Source organism: Argiope bruennichi, chromosome 9 (assembly GCF_947563725.1).
Source record: "Argiope bruennichi chromosome 9, qqArgBrue1.1, whole genome shotgun sequence".
Taxonomy (NCBI): Eukaryota; Metazoa; Arthropoda; class Arachnida; order Araneae; family Araneidae; genus Argiope; species Argiope bruennichi.
In genome coordinates, this window is record NC_079159.1 from 4,198,192 (window position 1) to 4,224,884 (window position 26,693).

Consider the following 26,693-nt stretch of genomic DNA (forward strand, 5'->3'; position numbering starts at 1 on the left):
TAAGGGGTAAAAAAAAAAAGTTTCCCTTAAAACTTTTTCTGTTCCTTAAAATATAACAATTAATTAAATTAAGCTTGCCAGTGACTTAAAACAATTTTGTCACATTTTCAAAGGATTAAAATATAAAATGTGATAATTGAACTCCAAAAACGATTTTAAACAGAATTGAAGTATATATATCAAAATGTAAATTGTAACTCCTAATAATAAAATATATTATTATTAGAAACAGCTGAAGAAATTTAAACATGAGAAATACATTAAATTTTATACTTTTATAATTGATTTCAAAGCAGAAGCAGTTTATTCTCATAACATTAAAAAAAAAAAATCAAAAGAATGAGAAAAAAAAAAGTTTATCACATAAACACCAGATAATTTCAAATTTCCCTTAAGAAGAATTTTTTTTTTTTTAATAAGTGAGAATCTACAAAGCATCTCGTGATTTTGAAGTTCTAAACATTAACTTAATTTTCAATTACCAATTTAATTCTAAAACAAAAATCTCTTTACCTACTAAAACTAACTAAACTACTACCAACTAAAAATTAAAATGATAATCTAAGAAATTTTTTGAGAGGAAATATATATATATTTATACAAATATTGTACGGAAAGAAAAACATAAGTCTTTTATAAGAAATGAAAATACGGCATGTCAGAAATCCACCATTCCTATATGTGTGAAATAAGCTGAATAATTTCATGTATCCTGTTTATTAAACGTTTTTACTTAAAAATTCATTCCTGTATAACTAGAACTGTCAATAGGAATTATTTAGAAAAAATGCAGTTTTGTTGCTATTGCTAATCTTGCATTAATAATGAACAGGAATGCTGAATCATCCAACTTTGTCTACTATTTAATGAGATCATTTAGAAATACTTAACGATTTTGATGCCATTGACCAAGTAATAACAATGACTGAATTGGATCAAATCAATTACATTTTAAATGCATGAAGAAAAAAAGGAAAATAACCCATACTTACTTAAAATCCTCTCAATTGGTAATTTATTTTAAAAATAACAAAAAAATTGTTGGTTGCTCGTGAACAGTTATTCCTTAACAATTCATAAATAGTTTGTATTCATAATATTTTTTACAATTTGTTGAACAATGTTACATACTGGGTTCTAAATTAGCAATTGCTTGACTTATTTCAGTATAAGTTGAAGTGTTTCCAACACATTTATCTTCTACGGAATCATCAACATCCATTGCTTAATTTTCATATAAAGTTCATTTTTTCAAAATTGTACAAAGAAGGGGACTGTGCAATTTTCAATTATGAAGCAGCATTGTGATGGCTAATTTTTTGTAAACTTTCATGTCAATTAAGAATTTCAGATTGTCTTTAACACTTGAAGCATTTTTTTCATCCATTTTACTTTCATAATGCAACTGTAAACTACAATAACCATGATTGTTCAACAGATTTCAAGTCAGACCAGACCTAGAAGCATAGCTGTCCATTTAAACCAAATTAAAATGACCTAATCAAAGTCAGACAACAAAAAATGTGAACGCTATCCTATGGGAAAAATGGTTTTCAGTATTTCCTAACAAGGGGGAAGTGCAAGAATTTCCAATCATTAAAGCTGAATGAAAAGATCTTTCAATTTTCTACTTCAAATCTAATAATATTAAAAGATGTAGTGATGACATTTACTAAATATTTTTATGTACACTTGGAACACATACATTTATTTTTCTTTATTGCATAAAAAAAGAAAATATCTTAGATTTTTTTTGAGGGGGGGGGGAGACGGTTTGAAAGAATTTTGTAAATTTTTATGGTAATTGGAAACAAACATAAGAAAAATGATGCCCTTTTTTAAAATTTTGAGAAAACTACATGCAAAATGTGTATCTATAATGTGTCAAACAAATTAATTTCTTATATTCTAATATTATGGAGCGTTTTGTTGAATGTGGAGAATTCGATGAATAGGAAATTTTAATAAAAATTTGTAAAATAAAAATAATTAATAAAATATTAGCAATAATGCCTATTCCAAGTCGCCCATACAAAGAATTTAGTAAAAGATCTGTTTTTAAAAATAAGCACAAAAAAATTAAGAAAATATTAATAATGTGGGAGATGCTAACAGATCTCATATCCTGTATGGTGCCATATTGCGTCATGATCACATGATGCTTTCCCGCCATAAGTGGCAGCCGAGAGCTTGACAGTAAAAAACATACCGCTCACATTCATGTATATTTTTATGTGTTCTATGTTAGTTTAGTAATGTTTTGTCCTTCTAATCTTAATAAATATATTTCATGCATTAATGCTGGTCGTTGCCTTTCCCCACAGTAATAACGTCCAATACTTCATAATTCAAAAAGATCTCGGAATAGGGGGGAGGGGGAGAGAATAATTCTGGAAAATACTTATTTAATTAGAATAAATTTCTTGGAAATTTTAATATTGGGTCAATGTATTATATCCAGTTTAAAATAATTTTGAAAATTAATGCCCAAACTTTATACTTCAGCATTCGTAATATACGCTGTGAATGGCTTGACATTCAAAGGAAGAAAAGGTAAAAACATATATTTCTTTAAATTAAAGAGAGTCATTAAAGCTTAAAATCATAACAGTAATGGGAGTTGTTCCTTCTTTACAGAGGTGACCTTCCTTCTTAAAAAATTAGCAAAAATGGTTCTGATTTTACTATGCTGATCATTTGACATCTTGGGAGGGTGGGGGACAAAGCAAACAAAAACTTTCAGAGAAAATATTATATATGCAGTAAATCAAATATGGTGCTAATCATTCATTTCCATTATGGTTTCAAATGTTCATTTAACCAACTTTATTGACTAAACTGTTTTGGCTACTGCTAAATCTAGTCTCAATCACAGCTGAATCAAAAGTGATGAATTAACGAATTAAAATTGCAATATCATAAATAATGCAAGAAAATGAGAAGGAGGAGTAAACTTTTTTAGATAAGAATATAAAAGTAAGGCAAATAATGAAATGGTTAATTGATTAAAAATAGCCAGCATAATTTAAATAAGAATCATCATAAACTAGATGCAAGACAGTTTTCCAGAACTGAAGAAACTTCTCAAATACTATGATGCTACTTAGTTCAAATTTCGATCACTCAGAAATTAAAATTTACATCTTCCATCATCTGGTGCATGAAAAGAAATGTGGCTGACCTCTGTCAAATTTGATAATTAATAATTGCTAATGTAAAAAAAAATAATACAATTTTAAAATAAATTTCCCTAACAATTCCCAGTTTCTGGTCGGCTGACCTTCCCAATTTTATTTAGTAATAAAAAATGGAAGTAATTTTTTAGCACAAAGAAACAAGCAAAAATATGTCGATAAAAATATGAAAAATTTAGTATTAAGTATACAGTTAAAACAATTCAAAATGAGTACGGATTCTGTTATGGTCTGGTGTGTGTGGTAACAATGTACGAAAATTTAGTATTACCAGTTTATAACGTACAAAACAAGATGCCTACTCATCTTGAGAAAATATTGTTCCTAGCATAGACAAATTATCACAAAGTTGAATCTTCTAACATGATAAAAATACACAGAAAAAATTTGGATGAATGATTCTGATTTAGGACATCTAATTCATTGGAGCATTTTCCATAATCTTCAAAACTTGACCCCAGTGAACATTTATTAGTATATTTTGATTTTTTAAAAAGTACATTCAAGAACCATTTATATAAGCTTAAAGACTGTACTAAATCACAAATGAAAGCAGATAACATATTACTTGCTACTTTTTTCATTTCATTTTTGTTATCAGTGTTCTCTATTAAATACTTATTTTAAGCATAAACTTAGATATACTTCTGGTCGATTTATTTCTTGTTATAACTTAATAAATTTTATTTTTACAAGAATAAGTTTTTAATTTTATGTATTTATAGTACTAATCAAACATATATTTAAAATAAAACACTTTATAAATAAAATAAAGGTTTTTTAATACTTGTTATATATGTGCATTTTTAGTCTATGCAATAACAGTCAAAAGCATAAATGTATACTTTTACGAAACAATTTCAACTGCTATTTATTGTTATTTAAGTAACTATAACTACTGCTTTGAAATGCAATACATTGATCTTAAATAAAGATTCCCATGTCTTAGAATAAGGGACAGGGATATTATTGTAAAGGCGATGATAAATAGAGATTATGTAGGATAAATAGACATTGGTCATTGAATTACTTGGATCCCATCAGCAGTTAAGAGGTTAATATAACACTATCACATATTCGGGATTCAATTTTACTCAAAACATTATATGCATTTAGGGCTGATGCAAGTTCAGTCTGTCCTCAGGAATCAAATATTTTTATGATAACTTCAGTTGCTCATAAATTAAAATACAATATTTTCTGCAAATAGTCCTTAAGAAGATTCAAAATGGTACATTAATCCAACAAAGCAAGAAACAATATCATAAAATCTGTTTAATTATTTTTTACCTCTCTGCACTTTTTGTTTTATCTGTGAAACAAGAATATTATAAATTCAAAAATTCATTATTCTTTTACAGTAGAAAGATAAATTTAATGCAATTCTATCATGCAAACAATGGTTAAAAAATTAACTAATAAATTTTAAAGGAAGAAATAATTTATCTTAGATTAGTGTTTGGGCAATTTAACTATAAAAAAATTCATATGAAATTTATTATCAAAAGAACTAAAAATATTTAATTTAAAAGTGCTTTTTTAAAAAAAGGGATGGATTTGCCTTTTGGAAAATCGGGGAATTATTGATATAATAAGCATGTTAGCATTTATTTTTACAACTTTTCATCTTTCTATAAATCATATTTAATTGACTAATTTCCCAGCCATAGATTTTACATTTATATATTCAATTTTCTAATTCTAAATTTTTATGTTAATTCTCCTCTTTTTTTTCACTGACAAAATGTAACTACCAGTATAATATTCTTTAGAATATTTAAGTTCAGAATCATTTCCACCCCTAAATACAATAAAAATATTAAAATGAAATATGAACAAGAAAATTAGCTTTTTCCAAAAGACGATTTGCATACAATTATGATGAATAAATATTCAATCAACATTTGAAATACTGTAATGTAATTTCTAAAAAATTATAAAGCAACTGTAAATGACTGGCCTTCATTAAAGAACAATTAATTAAAAGCGAGTAGCAGATGCTCAATGCTTGGAATACTCATCATAAAGGTTAAGAAAATCAAGAGCAAACACAAGATCAGTACAATAATGGACATATACCAAAGTGATTAAATTCTTAATTTGTACTTACTGTTTAAAAGTGAAGGTAAGTACATTAACAATTAAAAAAATTGTCAGAATAGATTCATGTCAATATTTAATACATTTCTAATTTAAACTCTGTCTAATTTGCCTGTCTAAACTAATTTGTACTCTGTGTTACTGAAACTAATCCTAAAGGCCTAAATCATTGCAAATAAATGTCCTCAGATATCAATTCAAAAATTAACTTTTGATAGCATCCAATGTATTTCAATTTAAAAATTAACAAAGTATCTAATCTTGAACTATTTTATATTTCAATTAAAAATATTTGCTTCAAAGAATATTCAAAAAGCAACATACTATTGAATGGACTTTATTGAGCCAGTTTTAATAGTTAACATAGTTATACTCCCAAACTAACAAAATTTTTAAATAACTTTACTTTCTGCAATTTTTTCATCCATCAACATTTTTGCTGTACTAATATTTAATAATTTTGCAATCATATACCTTTAAATGCAAGTCTCTCAAAAGAGAACTGGAACATATAAAATTTACTGGAATCTTTGCAAAACATTAGCTTAAGAAACCCCCCCCCCCCCATTTCAGCAGTACCGTTAACTGCCAACTGTTATTTAAACTTATACAATGATATAATTAATAATATTTTTTTATTTCAATTATTATTATTTGATATATCCCATATTTCTTGAGATGAAATTATTTCCACATTCTTTTACTAAATAAAAATTTAATATTTAATTAATTGCCATAAAACTTTTATTATAATGTATCTTATATTTCAGTGTTTATAAGGAAAATTTAATTAGCACATATTTATAGCAAAAAATTAAAAATTATAATATATCAAATCATCAATCTAAAGCAACATTCATGAATATGTTTTACATTAGAGAGTAAAAATATATTGATATCAGTACTCCATGGATAATATTTGCAATTTCATTTTTAATTAAAATAATATGTTGTACCAAAGAATTTTTTTCAAAAAATTACAGAATATAACACACAATTTTTAAATCTACAGAAGGCTAATTTTTCAAATAAAACATTAATAATTTTTAAAGAATGATAAAATATTTAGTTAAAACATTGTGAGTGGCAATTTATAAAATGCTTACATGGAACAAGAAGGTAGTCATAATCATTTCAATATCTAATAAGTGTTTAGTTTAATCCTTTTTTAAAAGATATGCTTCTGAAACATTTAATTAAATAGCTAAATACAAGAGAAATTAACAGAAATTACAAGTGGTATGTTTTTTGAAACCTTCATTTTAAAAACTACATTGACTTTTTACAAGTAAAAAAAGATTAAAAGAGTTTAATTATAAGATGCATTACAATTATCAACTGGTAAAATATATTTACAGTATCATTCCATTTTACTGCATAAAAAATTTGTTATTTTTATTTAAAGTTCCAATGCATTCAGAACATTCATTAAATACAACATAGCATATAAAAGAGCATTTATAAAAAAAAAAAAAAAAAAAAAAAAAATCTGCTTTATAATTCTAATACTAAATCATTTATTTAGAAGTTTGAAATAAATAATTAAATATTTCAAGTATGAGAATTTCTATTTATGGTAAAGATAGGAGTAGCAGTAGTAGAAAGGTTGTAGAAAGCACATGATAGAAAAACTTCGCATATAAATTAAGATTTTTTAGTAAATAGACAAATAATGTTAAATTCTATAATTTTGAGGAGTGGCCTTATGATAGCAGATAAAATGCAGTGTCCCAAAAAGAAAAAGATAATTTTATTTGTTTCACCAGATTATCTAATCAAAAAACTAGATGACTCTGTTACCTTAAGATCAACCTCCAAGACTAAACAACCACATAGGGAAGGGAACTACAACAGACAGAACTCCTTTAAAGATAATCCTGTTATTACAATTAATGAAAAGAAATAGATATAAGGAATTATTCACAATGAAAGAACTGAACAAAAAAAAAAGCTTCAATTGTAACAATTCTGGACACAATTCAAAGATTTGCTCATTGCTAAAATCAATTTTAACATGTTCAAAATGTAATAAAATAGGATGTAAAGCAAACAATATAATTGCTAGAGCTGAAAATAATCAATTAAGTGATAAAAGTTTATCTGTAAGACAACTTGATGGAGATTCAACTCATGTTTGAAGCATATTAATCAGCTGCTGAGCATATTAATCAATTGCCAAGTTTTAGTTTATATAAATGCAAAAAAAAAAAAAAAAAAAAAAAAACCAAGTAGCTTGCCCAGATTGCTTTCAAAATTTCCTCATTCAAGAATTCAGTTTTAAAATTCATCACAGACTGGGCACTAAAATGGATGAGAAAGGGAAGTTAGTATAATATTTATATAACATTACAATGATGGGATTTTCAGATTATTCACTGATAAAGAAGGTGGAGTTTGAAATGATTCAGAAGAATTACAACTTAAAGAAAGACAAAAAAAAAAAAAAAAAATGCATAAGAACAAGAGAAAATGAGAGCATATCATGATAAAACAAAAATTCTTGGCATATTATGCTTTGATAAACGACAAATTGTAATATTTAAATGAAATCCTAAGGTGGCAGGAGAATCAACAAAACCTCAATCATGGTAAGGAGCATCAAAGGTTGCCATAGAAATACTTATTAGTGTTACATATAAGATCTCACAACTAGCAGCTAGCCATACCTGCCACTATGGCTTATGTCAGCCATTTAAAAGCCTAGAAAAGTTAGGCTGATGATGATGATAATTCCAGTGCTCATTCTGATGATGAGCCAAAAGGGCAATGACCCTAAAGAACTATGTGTAAACAATTGCATAACAGAAATTCTATATAATTTATGCATACATATTTTTCATTTATATTTCATATCATATTTATATCTCATTATATATATTTTTTTGTTATTATACTGTAAATGTTTGTTTAATTGAGAACATTTGAAAAGTCAGGATGGCCGAATTTGGCATTTTAATTGTAACTGACAAAAACAGGATAGTTTTATATTTACTGTTATTAGAGACAATGTACACAATGCAATGACAGCCAGATTTTTTGGAATTAAAAATAATACTGTAGAACACAAGTTAAATGAATACATCAAATAAATTATAGGTATGTTTTATAATAATTAATTTTGTTCTTTTTGAAAAATGCCTCATAATAATTTAATTAAATAGCTAAGCACATGATAAATTAATACAACTGACAACAGAAAAGAAGAAAAAAAATAATAAAAGGGTAATTACAGGAGTAGTAAGCTTAACAATAGTAAAACTGTTTGCAAAAATATATTAGTGACTTTTTAACTAATGACCTCAATGTTTCCTAAACGAATCATAAAATACTTCACTGACATATCAAACTGCCAAAATGCAAAGTAGCTGATTTAAAATCAAAATATATAGGATAAAGTATTAGTGGAAAATTTAACTATTCCCTTTGAATAACTTTTCAACAAAAAAATGAAATTATTTTTTTAAAAAAATTTTAATCCATTTTTAAAATTTTCAATGGAAAGAGGAACAGATTCTGTATCAAAAAAATATTTATTGCTAGAAAATGAAAAATTCTTCAAATAGTCACTCAATTAAAAATATGACTAGATGCCATAATGAAATGGAAGCAAAATATTCAATTTTATATTCACAAATTAAATTTATTTTAATGTCCAAAAGCAGTATTTTCATCTTCAAAAATTTTACACATAATTTATAGAATAATTCATTAATATTGCAGCTTTATAAAAAAAAGATACTTTATAGCAGTGTTGCTGACAAATGTATTGATAAAAAAAATCGAGACCAAAAAAGACAAGACAAATTTTCTTCTGTTTATTAAATAAGTAGATTGACTGTGTATATGTGTATATATATATATAACTTAGGTACATTTAATGTAAATAGCTTTTTATAATGAGCACAATATGTTTGATTCAGTAACATCTAGGCATAAAAAAATAGTTGCAAGCACAAACGATATATCATTCCATTTCAGGAAATTCATATAGGAAAATAGCGGTGCCAACAAAAATGGCAAGCAAAAAACAGCTAAAAATGACTTCAGTAGCAGAATTAGAAGTATCTTTGGTGTGAAAGGTTTCTTTGGAGTGGAGAAAGGCTTCTGCCCAAGACTGCAGTTCTGCCTGAAATAAGGCAAGAACATTAAATATTAGAAAACAGCTTTGGACAAATACAAAAAACTTAAGAACTCCACTAAAACCCACAACTAAAAATTTTAAAGAGTTTTACACAATCAAAATACTCCGTGAAGGGCCTATTTCAATGTGTTTAATAATAATAGTATTAAAAAACATTAATACTAAAAAAAATCATGGTTACTCTCTAATAGGATTTGGGGGAGGGAACCAACTAAGATTTTTAAGAAACTAGTTACACATTCACGTAAGTAATTTTATTTTTAATGCCAGAAACAATTTGTCTGAAAAAACTATGCCTATTTCCTTCGAAAAATATAATATTTCTAAATGTTGCTTCAATTAAACGATGTCTACAACAACAAAATTAAATTTAAAAAGAGATATTTTCTTCATAAAATTAGTGAACTGTTTAGTACTTTGTATAGATGCATAGACCCAAGTTTATATTTCATATTTTTTAGTTCTAAATAAATTTATACAATTGCTAAAAAAGCCTTAAATATAATATTTTAGCTTTTTTTCCTTAATTAATTTTAAATGCAATTCCAATTATCAAACCATTTTATCAATAAATCTATTCATTTATTTTATAAAATGAATCAGAAATCAAAAATAGGCAGGAGTTTATAAACACTATGTTAAACGAATTTAGGAAACAAATCACACTAAAGTATGCAAAATAATTTCTATCATATGAAGCAGATGGATGCACAAAAATAACTGAATACTTCCAACATTTAAAAAAAAAAAAAAAAAAAGGAAGAAAGAAAAACAAACAAACAATGTATTGGGGAGGAAAATTTTCCAAAACTTATTTATGAATATTTTCTATTATAAAATTTAGATGAACAGAAGTTGTGGATAACAGTACATAAAACCTGAACTTCTTTTATACAATAAATATAGCCTGCAAAGATGAAACGATAATCTGACAAATTAATACAAATTCCTCTAATTCGAAATTAACGTAATCTCATTTCATTTTTGTTTTTTCATTAGATAATGATAAGCAAACACAATTTATTGAAAAAAAGAATCAACAGATCAATATAAATAATTTTGTTTTTTAATTCTGAGCTATTTTAAAATCAAGAGGGGAGGGGAATGTATTAGCTTCTCTTTTCATTGAAATTATCTGAAACACAAACAGAGGCCTTTTGTGCACAGAGGACCAAAAGAATGAGAAATAATGTAGTGAATAATGAATACTAAGGAAGAAAAATTCAATAAAGAAGAGAGCAGAAAATACTTGAATTAAAAAGTTATGTTTAGAAAAGCAATCAAATGACAACAATAATTATCAACTATTATATCCAATCAATATTAAACAGATTAGTCAAGCATGATGGAAGAAAATAACTATTTTATTTTTATAGATAAAAGCCTTGGTTTTTTTTTGATTACCAAAAAATTCTTCAGCAATAAGAATAGATAAATTATTAGCCGATAAGTAAAAAAGGAATCTCAGACATCAAATAAGTCTGATACATTAGCATTGATTTTCAAAAATAATTTAACTTTTTGTTGCTTATTTAGTATTTAGAAAATTTTTGAACATATTTGGCATTTTGTTTGTTTCATCATATGATTTTTTTTATAATTGAGACCTCAATAATGTCTTATCAATGCCTTTTTCCTTTTAGGAAATTATTTTTCAGTGATTTTGCAATAGAACAGTTAAAATTAATTGTAACCTTAACAAGTATTTAATATAAAATAAACAAGTAAATAAAATATTCTTAATATAAAATTTACCTTTTAAGGCTCAATAAAAAAGGAAACATATCTTATACAACTGCATAAGTATGAATAAAAAAGATCAGTGAATCATATCTTTTGGGAATTTTGAATTAATAGAGTAAAATGAGTTTTATTTTATTACTATTACAAAAATTAGTAGGAATAATATTAGTAGAAATAATTCAAGTCATTCAAAAATTCAACAGCATAAAACAAATGTAACTCAAAGTAAAAGTATAAATTAAAAGTAAACAATTTTTTTTTAACTAAATGTTGATTAGAAATCAAATTTCAGGACACTTTTAGTATTCTATATTTTTTAAAAAAAGTGCAACATCATATAAAAAAATAATTTAGAAAACTACAGTTTCTTAAGAATGTATAACTTAAAGTGCAAGAAAATCACCTATCAAAATTATCTACCAGTATCCCTTCATTATTACAAATAAAACATATTTTCAATGCCAGCCAGCCTAGTATCAATGATTCAACTTATCAATCTTCAATGTTAAGCCCATTTAATTGATAATATGAGACCTTTCACATTGTGAGCAAAAATATTATATCCACATGTATTCTGTAAAAATAATAATAATACACCAAATATTTTATTATAGCAAAAGCGGTATGAAAATTGTAAGAAGTGACTCAGAAGATATTTTTTACTTTGCATAATAAAGTAAAATAAATTACTATCTTATCTTCATGCCCCCCTCCATCTATAATCTTTATTATTACATCATCTGACACAAAATTTAATGCCCATATAAACAGAATTATTAATTCTTATATACATATGTAACAACTTAATCTAAACAGAAAATCACTGCTTACTGCAATTACTACTTTCCTATATTCTGAAGATGAATAGATAAATAAATCTCTAGCTATAAATATATTTTATGGAGCTAACTTACTGCAAACTAAATATATGAAAGACCTAAAAAAATCATATCAAACTGACAAAAATATGCTTGAAATATGCACTTCAACAGTAAACTCAAACTTAATAATATTATGATGTTAAAAAAACAATTTTCCTAAAAATTTTTTTTAATTTTCTGATTCAAGTAAATATATATTAAAATAAATACTTTCAAATCAGAAATTAATGTCTCTTACATTTGGCACTCCCAGACGCCTACAAGCCTCCAGAAAGTTATCAGCATTCCGTCTGCACTTGGCAACCGTCAACTTAGGCTAGAAGACAAAGATGATTTTAAATCCAACCAATATGATTCCTTGCTAAATTTAGCAACACTTCATTCATTATTAAAATTGAAACTAACAGTTTTGCCTAAAAGAAATTATATTTAAATTTCTTAAATAGAACATTTTAAGTCAAATACGAAATATTTATTGGAACTTAATAAGAAGCAATAACTTGTTCAAGAGAATAGGAAATGCCAGCGATCTTGCTGCCTGGATTAACAAATGAGAAAACAGAATCAAAAGGACATGTGCAATATCTTATTTACTTCATAAATGAATGTAATACCAAGATGCCATTATAAGTTTCAGGTTAAAGAATTATAATTTAAGGGAAGAAAAATGATACAATTTGTGATTTTTGAATAATGTTGTATGTTTAAATATTTTTTGTGACTAAATTTTAATTTCAAAAAAATATTTACTTATTTAAATAAACTGGAAAAATCTTATTTTTAATACTCGTAGTTTAAAGTAAGGTTAGCATTAAGCAACAGAATAAAAAAAAAATTAAAAAGATAAGAACTTATTAACTTAATGCAAAAGTAGCAGAAACCAGAAAAAAACCAATTGCATAGTTTATTTTGAAATAGTTTTTGACTGTATGTTTTTATTTTATTTAAAAATGAAATTTTCATATTACTTTATCCTTTCTGCAAAGGGCATTGTTGCATTTTTTTTTTTTTTTACTTTTGCATTGTTTCCTATTTATTTTTTGAAGAAAGGTAAAAATCTATACATTTTTCTCCCCCTTAGAATTTTTAATTTGGTCAAGCTGAACCACACAATTTGCGATTGTAAAAGATCTTGATAATCATTTATTCTCATTGAATGCAATCAGAGATAAGTTGGAAAAGCATCTGCAATCCAAAAATCTACTGAAACTATCCTTAGTGTTAACAAAATAAGTTAGAATTAGTAAACTAAAGGATTCATAATGCGGAAATAATTGTATTTCAAAATACATTTATTCAATAAAATATGTTTTTTTATAGCAAAACTGGTAATAAATGAGATGTTCAGAAATAACAGATGCCATTTATTTTAAATTTAGTACTTATGTTAATTAGTTATGTCGTATTTAATTAATTATGTACAGCCAACTGGTTTTCATAAAAAATATCTTGAATTTTTTTAATAGTTTAAAATATAATCTTGATTGTTAAACATTAACTAAAATAGAAGACAAAAGTATATAAAATATATAAAATTTGAATCATATTTCATTATCTTATTTTCTCTTAAATGTTATTTCTTTAACACGGTTACATATATTTTAATCCCTCAATTTCATGCAAATAATGAATCATTAATTTTATTTGAATACCGATGCTTAATTTCTCTTGTTATTTTTTAAACATATGAGATAACCTAAATAAATTATTTAGAAAGAAACTGTGAATACTTTATTCATACTGTATTAATATATTTAGTTGAACTTTTACATTAAATATTTTAAATAAACTTATTTTTAATTTCATACTTACTAGAAATTTGCTTAAATACATTTATCTAGTAACTTTATTTTATGAAATAATAAACAACTATATCAAAAAAATTTAATCACTACTTATCATTAAACCAAAAATCATTTGACGAATACTACAAAATAGTTACATAAATTGAGATACTACATTTTAATATAAAATAATTTTAATTAGTTTAATTTTTTTAATATAAAAATGGTCATCTCTATTTATCACAGGAATCTTAGGAACCAAAGAAATACAAAAGAATAATGAAACTCAAAGAATAATCTATACTTATAATAAAGCTCAATGTGTGTGTGTGTGTTATTGCTCTACAGGCCAGGTCATTTGACATACAGCTATCAAATTTGGTACATGTATACCTTAGAGGTCGGGAATGTGCACCTGGGGTCCCTTTTTTTGAAATTTTAATTATTAATTAAAAACTAACTTTCCCGCCAAAAAAAAATTCTTCCATTTTCCCCACCGCCAAATGAGTAAGGCTTTAGTTGTTGTTTTTTTCTCCCAACAGTAATGAGTCTAGGGTTAACATTTTTCGGCGGATTATTTCAAACGATTCTGTTTATTTTCTTAATGTTTTATGCATTTAAAATTAAACATTGTTAATTAATCCATGTTTCAGATTCATTCTGAAGTACTTTTGAATTAAAATAACACAGAATAAAGGAAATTAAAAATGTCTAATCTGCATAGTGTTACCCTAACTGGCGTAGAAAAATTCATGCATTTGCGTTACCGTAAGTGGCGAAGAAAATTCACGCATGCACATTCTGATTGTTGCCACGACAACCGTTATCAACGGATGATTAAAATTACTTTTAGGTTAGTTGCATGCTTTTGTAAGTAAATTGTATTTATGTTAGTTATATATTTTTTAAATATGCTTATAGTTTTAAGTACATCATTTTTTAAGTAGTTTTTTTAAACCTGTTTTCGACCGATTATTTTAAACGATTCATTTCATTTTCTTAGTGTTTGTTACATTTAAAATTAAACATTGTTAATGAATCGATCTGTTCATGATGAATCTGAGAAATTTTTGTTGACAAATTCTTGAGATATTACATAAATTAAGAAAGATATTCTTTAGTGCCCATAAAGTTTAAACGCTCAGTGACTCTATTATCAGTAATCATATTATTAAAAAAAATGCTTTGTTTCAGTAAAAAATATTATTATATTAATTGCAGATTAATCATTTACACTTTAATTTAAAGTATAATTTCTACGAGGGGTAACAGAAAGAGAGATACATATCACGCTATGACAGAAGGCCTTTATAATATTATGAGTGAATTATATGACTATCAAAATTTGAAGTTTTAAAATATTTTGCTGAATAATCTATTAAAGTTTGAATTGCGTAAAATATTTAATGGTACAACCGGAGTTTAACCCCCTGCTTGGCTCACTTTTTAAAAATCGCCAACAACGGCCTTGCGAATTGTTCAAAAGCAAAGGAGCAGATGTTCAATTATAGTGCATAATAAAGATTGCCAACTTTGGAGCGTTATCGCATCTTGGCGAAGAAGGGGGTTAAACTCCGGTTCAACCTATTTAATTATTAAAATTTAAACAAACATTAAGATTGGCGAACCGGCTGGTCGCCAAAGGCGGCTAGTAATGAATGAAACAAAGAATAATGAAGAATAGGAACAAAGAATGATAATGAAAACAGAACAAAGGATAAAGAAGAATCAAAAAGAAACAAAGATTTACAAAAGAATAATGAAATAAAAATTTAAATTAAAGATGATAGAATAATTAAGCACAGCTAGAACAGAAATGTGAAATTGTAAGTATTGACATTTTCTATTTTATTAATTAACTAAGACAAATGCTTTGTTCAAGTATAGCCTTCCTACTTTTTTAATTTTAAAAGCATTATTAAAGTATTTGGACACATTTCAATGGCCAAGATAGTTCAAAAAGCAATTGATAAAAATAATAGATAATCAACTATTTTTAACCTTCATTAGAATTGTTAATCAATCATAATTGCTAAATCAATCACAGTAATTCATTCACAATAAAACTAACCACAGTAGGAGAAGGCACATGTATGCAGGTCACAGAATTAGCTCTAATGTTGTTGGCCAGATGACAGAGGAAAACGCCGTCATTCAAAGCAGATTCTAGATCAGCAGGAAGCTTCAACTTCAGTCGGCTCTCTAAGATCTGAAATGCATTAATTAGCATTAATTATCTGTTTTGATTTAATTACATTATACTATGAAATTGGATATTTTTAAAATTATTATAGTTAAGATCCAGTTTTAAATCAACACTAGAGCTATTTTGGGATGGACCTCATAATTTTGAGTCACGGTCAGAAGATGAGGACATCACTTGAGCTGGCACCTCTCCCTCCAAACTTCCACACCATACCAGCAAGAGGATGTTTGGCCCCAATGGTTTTAATATACACCAAACCCACTTACATGACATTTTTCAATGGAATCGGGTCTCAAACCTGAAACACTCTGGTTCCGAACCCGATCCTTACAGCCATGCCACCGCGCCCCATTTAAATTATTAATTATTCAACGCTATCAAATCAATCATATTTTCAGTAATATGATGTTATTCAAAATAATTATATATTTTACTTAAATTAGCTAATTACAATAATTTGAATTAAAATAGAGAAAATTAAATACCTCTCTGAGTTGAGATATCAATTCCTGTTCTTCTCGTGCTTTGTCTAACTCCCTACGCATGGTGAAGCTAGATTTGGAAGGTTTCACAACTGAAAGAGCTACAAAAATTATGATTAAATTTAATAAATATATCTGTCTTAAGTATATAACAGTTTTTTCTTCATATATTTGAAGGGGGGAAAAAAAGACCTTGCTAATCTGATCTAACTGAAAATCCAAATCACAGCAAAAGATAGTTCTTATAGGTTGAAATACATTCTCCCTGCTGTTAACTTTTATTAAATAAAAATTCTTATACCTAGAGTATGATGGACAATTTATCACATTGCCACAGTATTCAGTAAACATGATGTGAATTATATTCAAAAATATAAGTTTAACAATTGTATCAACCCAACTATTTTATAACATCAAATGAATTATTAATGAATAATAGATAAATAAAAGTAAAATTAAAACATATTGCTATTCTATTATTAATTATATTGTTTCCTTCACATGAATATTAAAAAAAGATACAAAATAAAAAGAGAAAGCTAGTGTAGATAAGAGATGAACAAAAAAAAAAAGTGACTTGAGTATCAGTCTGTAAATTTTGCTACAATAGAACAACCCCAAAATAATTTCAAAGATGTCATTTCCAACTATTTTAAGCATATATTGAGTTTGAATTTAAGTGATTTTGAGCTCAAATTCCATTGCCATCATCCCAATGAAAACCACAGATTGAAGCAGAATGTTGTCTTAACCCACAGTGAAGCATATGCTCAAAATATACAAATATATGACATCTGACATATAAATTATACCAATAAAGAAAAAATTTCAAAAGTATGTTTACCAAAAACAAAATATTGCATTATTACCAAAGTTTCTATCTACTTTTTAAAAACAATTATAAAAAATATGAGAAAACAAACATATATTCAATATTAGTCCATATAAGCAACAAGCTAGTATGACTTGTAGTACAAGTCATATTTCTTCAAGCTAATAGTACTTCTTGAGCTGGTATCAAGAATAACAAAATGAATTTTTAAACATTTTTGAAGTATTAATAAATTTACAAATGATGCTGTTAAACAAAAATCAATAAACCAGCCATTTAAAAAAATTTTATAACTTTTTTTTAATATAAGCAGAAGGATTTTTTGTCTGAGGTACGGTAGACTCCCAATTATCCGCGTGCGGGTTATCCGCGCCTGCCGCACAAAGGTTTTTTTTTTTTTTTTGACTGATTTTTTCAAAAAGGTACAGTTTTACAGTTATGCTTTTGTAATTACATAATACATTACAGTATTAAAACAATACATATGTATTAATTTTTCTGTGTATCCTTGACGCCTCTCGTAAGTACAAAGCACTTTCTGTTTTCATTAACAAAATGCCTTTTAGGTTAGTTTTGCGTGATATACTAAAATATTAATCGATAGTTAAACATTTCCTGCAGTTTATTTTACGTTTTATGGTACATAAAACGATTTTTCAAAGTTGGAATGACTGTTTTCTCTTTTGCTATACCCGTTTTTAGCTTTTTTCGGATTATCTGCGATTTTTGTTATCCGCGGCGGCCGCGCCACCCAATTCCGCGGATAATCGGGAGTGTACTGTATTTAAATCCCAAAATGAAATATATATATATATATATATATATATATATATATATATATATATATATATGAAAAGTGATATCATCATCAAATGGGTGAAATGGTTTAAATTTTGGATTATATAAGACTTGTCAAATAATTATATAAGACATTCTCAAAGATGAAAAGAACATGAACAATGGTTGTACCAAAAAAGTATAAAAATCAATGCAAAATGTTCAAAATTTAATGCCTAGGAATAAGGTGTTGATTTTATTCTTAGAATAAATAAATAACATATAATTACATTATAATTGTATAAGATATAAGATACATTATAATTGTGTCTGGTGCAATAAATATTCATCCCAAATACAATAATTTCTTTAATATTTCTGAGTATCATTTACAATCTTTCAATGTTTAACTACAAGAAATATTGTTAAGTAAAAATTAAAAAAAGTATGTTCATTAAAAAAAATTTAAAATGTTAATTAAAAAGTATGTTTATACAATCCTTCTTATACATTGCAATAAAAAAATAAATAAAACAGTAAGAATAGTCTCAAAAACCTTCTTGCATACTCTTTATAAGTGTTATCCCAGAGAACACTTTGCATGGCATTGGTACACGACAGTTAGGAAATATTAACCTTTGGCATGAATTTAGCATTTTTACTGAATCGCTGACGGGATTCTTGGAGAGTTTTTTTCTTTAACTAATCCATGGCATGTGGTTAATTGTATTCGAAAACTGAATTTGTGTTTTGGATGTACTTTAATCAACTGACTGAAGCAAAAATTTAATACAAAATTGCAACAGTCACAAAATCCATAATATATATTTATTATACATTTAGGTTTTTGTATTTTTAATTTATCATGTTTCTGAAAGTATAGATCAACAGAAGGTCAATACCCTTACTGGATTAGCTCAAAATTTGATAGGTGTCCACAATGTAAATGTTAAATCTATGTACTGAATTTTATCTATATCCCTTCATTTTGTAGCTATCATGTTAACTTATATATTTAAACAGCCAGCCAGACAGATTTCATCTGGGTGGATTTTGCTCAGAATTTGATAAAAACCTACAAATTCAGTGTAAAAATCATACTTAAATTTTCTTTCATCTGGCTTAAAGTGTTTTTTGAGTTATCTTTGACGCAGAGGACAAACATTTTCCAAAAATGTGTTTTTTTAATTCGGGAAGGTTTAAAAATGGAGTTTTGCCAGAATCTCAAGTTTGAATTTTTTTATGTTTACAGTTCTTTCTCTATGCTTCATATTTGAGGAAATAAAAAGTTATTTTATCTTAATTATACATTTAAAACATGACAAAAAGTAAATATACATTTAATCTGCTAAACTTTAAATTATAAAACTTAATATACAAAAAAAAAAACTAGTTTGAAATATGGTTATGATGCAATATAAAATTATTTATAATTCATCATCCTTTTTAAAAAATATCATAAAACTATATACACATTATATTTTCTCAATATTTTAACTAAAAAAACACTTATACATAACAAAAAGGTAAAAACCACAAAAATTGGCTAATTAATTGAATATTTCATACATGTTAATATATTCAAATATTTAATATAATAAATTAAAATAACATACCAAATACATTAATTTAGAAATAATCATGACAAAGTAATGCAAAATGAAACAAAAATTTCTTTTTAGTTAATTATGTGCAAGGTTTTCTACTTACAATTCTTTGGCCAAGCAAAATTGCTCTGATTTGAATCCTTATTTACAGAAGAGGATCCAATCTCTTCCAATTTAAGAACCTTCTTCTCAGCAAAGCACACCTTTTTAAAATAATCAAAAGATAAACGGGATAAATGATGTTTTTCATATAGAATCTGCATGATTCACTACAAATAATTAATCTGTCAAATTTAAGTATTTTCAAGCAACTGTCTCTAAAATCTGATAACTGTAAATTTTGCTTAATTCATTACTATAAAATTCTAAAAAATATTAAGTTTTCAAAATTCAAAAAAAAAAAAAAAATTAAATAATTAACTAAAAATTAAATAATAAATTTTTATTGTGTTATAAAAAAAAGATATTGTAAGCAATTACTTTCATAAAATTCCTTTAAGCTAGTAATAAAAAAGTACATTAACTCTCAATAGACATGAAAAAGCAGGGTTTCAAGCAATCTTACAGAAGAAAAAATTCAAAAGCTTCAAGACTTTCAGAGATCTTTTTACTGCATTCCCACTATTTCCCAGTATAAAAATTTACGGATTTTTTTAAGAGCTACTCCCACAATTTTTAAGGCAATTTGAATAATAAAGATTTGATCATTATTAATAAATAATTTAACAACTTAGTTACAAAAAGAGTTAAATATGAAATTCTATCTAAATTGCAATACTACTTTGAATTTCAGTTTATAAATAATTGATAAAATAAACAAAAAAATTATAAAGAAATATATACACAATTTGATACTTTGAAATTTTTTAAATTGTGAATAATGCTTTAAAAGAATAAACATTATTCATATTTTCATCACAATTTACTCTTCATAACAATGTGAAGAGCAACTCTTCTAAACTAACTAAAAATTGCAACTCTTCTTACATGTGAGTCAGATAACTTTAACTTTTTATGTTTGAAAATGCAAAAAACCTTATACCAGGGAGGGGAGAGGGATAATGTTCTTTTAAATTCTTTAAGTACCATATTACTTTTCCTCTATACTTTCAGATTCTAAATCGTTTTCCCGCCTTTACCAAGTAGTGAAAACTGTTTGATTGATAGATATATAATTTGTCAACTTGGCTTCTCTGCTAATTCTTCAGGGCTTTTTTAACAATTCTTCAACAGCAAGTTGTAAGAATTTTTCCTTATTTTTGTGTGCTTTTATTTTTTAAATTTATTTATTTTCAATATTTAAAAGCCAAAAGTACACTGAAATATTTTTGTCTTCTCTGCAATCTTAGTTCCATCATGAATCCAAATTAATTTCAATTTTCAGAACATTTCAAATAATCAATTATATTATTATTATCAATTACATTTAGATTCTAAAGATTGATAAAGTATTCAATTCTTTGATTACCAGAAAAACCTCTTTTATCAGCTTGCCCATGAGAAAATATAAAAATGTCTACAATATTTTTTTGCAATTTGCTAAAGTACCCATAAAAATAACTGTCATTACTACATCTTATACATTAAGAAAAACAATGCAGTTAAATAAAATATCATTAATATATGGAGCAAAGCTAAATGAAATTAAGCAAGAGCATTTTGTTAGCCCACAGGAGAACCTTTCAGGAATTTTATCTGGTATATTTACCAGAGCATGTTTAAACACTCCTTGCAAATTATATAAATAATAACTCTTTGCACATTTCAAAGACTATTTCAGTTTTGCATTGAAACATTGTGACATAATATTATATTTAGCAGTTGATTCTATTGAAGATTCCTATACAGCAGTGGTGGTAATATCTTGTTTGCTTTTATTTCCTCCAAAATACCCAGAGAAAAAAAGAAAAAAAGGACATTTATGTGAAAAAACAAAGAGAAATTAATGTAATCATCAAAAACTTTTATCTCGAATTTTGACGAATCGACAAATTTCAGACATCCTTGGGGAAAAAAAGCCTGTCTATGAACAAGATTATTTATACCTGTCTATGAACAAGATTATTTATACCTGTCTATGAACAAGATCATTAAAAAAAAGTTAATAAACTAAATGGATGAAATTGGTATATTGTCTTCCTACCAAATTTGTAATTTTTTATAAAATTTTGATGAAACCCATTCACAAGAAGCATGTCTCACAGGCTGTCTGAGAGAAAGTGAACATGATAACTACAGTAAACAAATAGATAGAAACAAAATTTGTTATTAACAGTTTTAATATCTAAATTGTAAATTTGCACCAAATTTTGCACCAAATCTCTCAAGAGGTTGATCATCTATCATTCTCTACATTAGGATTCATGTAAATGTTATAACTCAAAAGCCAACCAACTTACATATGAAATTTGGTATGAAATCTTATTACTAAAATTACTTCTTTGTCAAATTTTGCTCTCAATCACTCCAAAAAAAATTTACTCAAAATGTATAATTGATTTTCATCACCATACTACAACACACAAATGCTTAGGTTCCAGGTTTGAAAAAAGGAGAAAGAAAATAGCATTTGTATAATTAACAATCTTGGCTAAGATCAACAATTTTTATGTGGGTGGAAAAGAAGATAACACCTTTATTAAAGAGCATATGAAAAGAAGACTATTTCCACAGGTTTAAACTGATAGAGCTTTGAAAGCAAAATCAAGTCAGAAGCTGGTTTTCTTTTCACTTCTGTTCTTTTCAAAATTTTATTGAAGACTTTTCAAGAACCTAATGCAAAATCAAGTACTTTTCTGGAGCTCAGAGTATAGTAAATAAAATTCAAGGAGTTTTCAAGTATTTTCAAGGACTATGAGAATCCTGAAACATATACTGGCACAATATTTCTAGAGAATTTAAAAAAAAGTTTTCAATTTTTAAATTTCTTTCCTTCATTAATTTACTGATATTTAGGGATATTTGTTTAATAGAAATCATAGCCTTTCAAATTATAAAAGTCACAAATCATTAAAACTAAGCAGTAATAACTTTAAAAAAAAAATTACCCACTAGTTATTATTACTATTTAAAATGTATGATAAAATATCAAGTCTTGAATTAACTAGAGATAATGATAGTCCTTAACCTCCTTGCATAACAATATTAATTTTCAAATGTATTTTTACAACAAAATTTCTTAAATATTTATTAGTATAATTGTAAGCAGAAAAAAGAGTGGAAATGCCAAGTATGAAATTTAAAATTAAAGTGATTTTAATGATTTTTTTCTTTAAATAAAAACCTCATGTTAATTCTACAATTTTTCAAAAAATAATTTACAAAAACATGCACAAAAACTATTTTTGATATAAAACCTGATATTCTTACCTTATCAATTTCACTGTTTGGTACATGTATATTCTTTGGCAAGTTATCTATAGAAGTATTGACTAGGGGACTACTGTTTCCTCTGGGTGATTCTTCCACCTGAAGTGGAGAAATTGATTCATTTGAGGAAAGAATTGATTTTAATAGAAATATTAAAATATTATAATAGAAAAACAATGCTAATAAAGAAATTCAGAAAACAAATTTTCAAAATTGAAAAATAATTAAACCTCTTAGCAGTCTAACTTTGTCCATTTCTAATGTTTATTTTCAAAATACAGCTAACATATATTCACATTTTTTAACCTAAAACTACATAGATTAAATATTCTTCATAGTTCAACATTTCAATTACATTTCAAAAAGTAAATTTAAAAGCTTTCAGTTAAAAATTGTTAGATCATAAGAAATTGTTTCTTGAATCATGAATAGAAATTAATAGCAAATCCTTTCAGCATTCCAGACATTCAACAAGTAGTAATACATAATATTTAAATTTTGCTAACTTACTTTCTACATTAACTAATAATTAATAATAACAATTTTGAAAAACCTGAAACATCCAAAATTAAATTAACATAGTTAAGCTTAAAAAATAATAGATTTCTCTCCTCAGTTGGTAAATGTTATCATACCAAAATTTTATATAAAATAAATATAACAGCAATTTTAAAAATAATAATAAGTAAACTATAATTTTAATAATCAAATTTTAGAACTGTTTGGTTAATATTTATTTCTTAATTAATCTGACTACACAATGGAATGCAATAAATTCTGGCATGAGTTGGGATATAAGTCAATCAATATATCTATCAAAAGTGATACTTATTATACACTAAATGTTAAATTACAGAATTAGAGATTAATGCAAATTTTAATATGAAAAAGAAGGACTTGGTTCACACAGAATTGAGTTCATCCTATTTTAAATTCTTATTCTTAAATTTAAACAGTAAGATGATAAAAGGTGAAAATAAAAAATAAATAACAATGAATATATTGACAAAATATTGGTATATTTCTAAAATTGTACAGATTTCGAAAAGAAAAGGAAAAAAATAACATTCAAAGAACTCTAATTTTTTTACATTATGCATATTTTTAAAAATAAAATTGCTATTTCAAACAAGCTTTTAATAGAATGCATAGTATCTTTAAAAAAATATGGCACTTACAGATGGAACTTCATTTCTGCGAAGTGGTTGTTTCGAAGCAACAGTTGATTTGGTTTTTGAAACTTGTAATTTTGGAGAAAGTTCCACTCTTAAAAAGTAAAAAATACAACAATGACAATTTTTAACTAAAAGATAAAAAATTGACATTTTAAAACTTAAAACTTTATGCAAAATCATAGTTTATTATTTATAACATAAAAAGTTATCTTATACCATAACAGTTAATCATAAACATAATAGGAGATTAATATAAAACTATCATATTCCTAAAGTATGTCAAATATATAGTTGTGATATTATAAACTGGACCATATAAAATTTATAACTGTCGATAAAAAGTATTCATTTTTCTAAATTTAAGCTGTATTTCTCAGCTTATGAAGCAGTTCTCTATTAGCAATAAAATCGTTCCATTTCTTTATGATATGAATTTCAAACCATTCCTCATTTTATTCAACACTAGACACCTTTGGCAACCAGCTGGAATGCCAGGATTAATACTCACTAAAATTTTTGAAATTTTATATAAATTGGTCTCTAGTTAACTTCTTCAATAAAATATTTTTATAGTGCAAATTTTGATAATCATATATAATTCATATTATTAAGGAACTCTTGTGTTATTTTGTTCATTGCATTATGTATCTTTCTAATTTTATGCAGCTCCTGTAAAATTTGAACTTTAAATTGAAATGGAAGTGATCAAACTTCAATTAAAATAAAAACATTTTGCTGAAACCAAACATGATTTCTTAAAAAAAAAAAAGGTGAATACAGAAAACAGAATCGTTCAGCACTGAAATCCTATGTGCATTTCAGAATATTTTTTTATAACTTATATAATATCTTGAAGAATTATTCAATAAAAACTGTTCTAGTTCATCAAAAAATTAAATTTTCAATTTTATTTAAAAAGGATTTAAAGACTAAATAATAATATTTTACTTCATTTTAGTCAATAAATGTAATTCTGAATAAATTATGAAGTTTTCATTACATTTTACCTTTGATCCTAAAGAATTATATTTAGTGAAATATTTTTGACATTCCAACTTTTAATTTTTTAATCTACTATTTATTGCAATAAATCTGACCAAGAAAATGAGATTTTGAATATCACTATTTTAAGTCAACCAATAATTTCAATCTCGAAAACTCCGAGCACTGATTGATGCATGTTCTTATAAATACAATGCTTTAAATTGTGTATTTTTATAAGATAGTAATATCTGAATTTTCATCTGAACTTAAGTGCTGACACTCATTTAAGAGTGGACATCCAACATTACATATATAATACTAGCCTTAAATTCTACTGAATTAATAATATATATACATATTTTGAGTTCACAAAATTGCTTTTCTTGCATATATCTTTCTAGAAAATATCATATTTCCTGTTTACTTTGTTTCTTACAGAACACACTGAAAATCTCACTTTTTAAGGTTTTGTTAGCAGTTAGAATTAACTTAAATTTTTATAATTGAAATTTTTTCAAAGTGATATTAACATGTCGATAAAAGTTCATTTTCTCCATGCAAGCAATACATGCTCATAGGGTTTTAACATTTTTATTTTATATGAAGTAAATTGATAAAAAATATGCCTAAAATATTTTTAAAATTTATTAAAATAAATATTTAATTTATATCTTAATAGAATTAGTATCAGTTGAAAGATGGGATGTTGTCAAAATTCTTTCCATAGTGTAATATATCAGGGGAAATTCCAAAATTTTGCTTAATAATTAAAATTTTAAATTGATTTCTATGATTTGCACATTTTTATCCTTCAAAGAATATTTGTGCCAAATTCAGTTGCATTAAATAAAACAATCTGGCCTGCTGAATGCCAACACAAACACACATTTGTCTTTATTTCTGTATATAGTTAGATTCAATTCAACACTTAAAGATTTAATTAAAGAAAAGATCCAGGTTTGTAAATTCCTTTATTCTCATATCAAAATAATTGATTATATTATATGATTGTTATATAATGCCATAAAATGAAAACTAAAAATTGATGAATCAAGGCATATTACAATAAATAAGTAATAATTTTAATAGCAGAGTGTTTATTAAATAAATAATTTATATTTTTAGAAGCATTATGAATTTTGAAATTTATTATGAATAACAAATGAGTTTTATTATTCATTATATTCATAAGAACATTATGATTAAAATTATTTAGATAATACTTTATGTGACAAAATATGCAGTTTTAAAACCAAACATAAACTTATAAATATTTCAAGCAAAAGTAAAAAAACTTCAAAAGCTTTTATCTTCAACATTTTAAAGCCATTTTGACACTCATAGTTTTTAAACCATTTTCAGCCTTCACCGATGCAAAACATTTTTAATGGCTTATTAATTTTGAATTTTATTTACAT

General features: G+C 25.6%; 1 protein-coding gene across 2 annotated transcripts in view; it reads right to left on the reverse strand.

The window, feature by feature from the left end:
• LOC129983624 (leucine-rich repeat and calponin homology domain-containing protein-like) overlaps window positions 1–26,693 on the reverse strand; it is a 49,621-nt gene that overhangs the window by 4,609 nt on the left and 18,319 nt on the right. The window contains exons 10-16 of one of the 2 annotated variants that reach the window (XM_056093160.1): window positions 24,295–24,382; window positions 23,117–23,215; window positions 19,851–19,950; window positions 16,535–16,632; window positions 15,915–16,052; window positions 12,298–12,375; window positions 9,088–9,420 (exon numbers count right to left, since the gene is read on the reverse strand). In XM_056093160.1, coding sequence (XP_055949135.1) covers window positions 9,259–9,420; window positions 12,298–12,375; window positions 15,915–16,052; window positions 16,535–16,632; window positions 19,851–19,950; window positions 23,117–23,215; window positions 24,295–24,382 — 763 coding nt within the window. In that variant the 3' untranslated portion in view covers window positions 9,088–9,258. Of the gene's footprint in view, window positions 1–9,087; window positions 9,421–12,297; window positions 12,376–15,914; window positions 16,053–16,534; window positions 16,633–19,850; window positions 19,951–23,116; window positions 23,216–24,294; window positions 24,383–26,693 lie in introns of those variants that run through there. The other variant, XM_056093161.1, reaches the window with a different exon arrangement.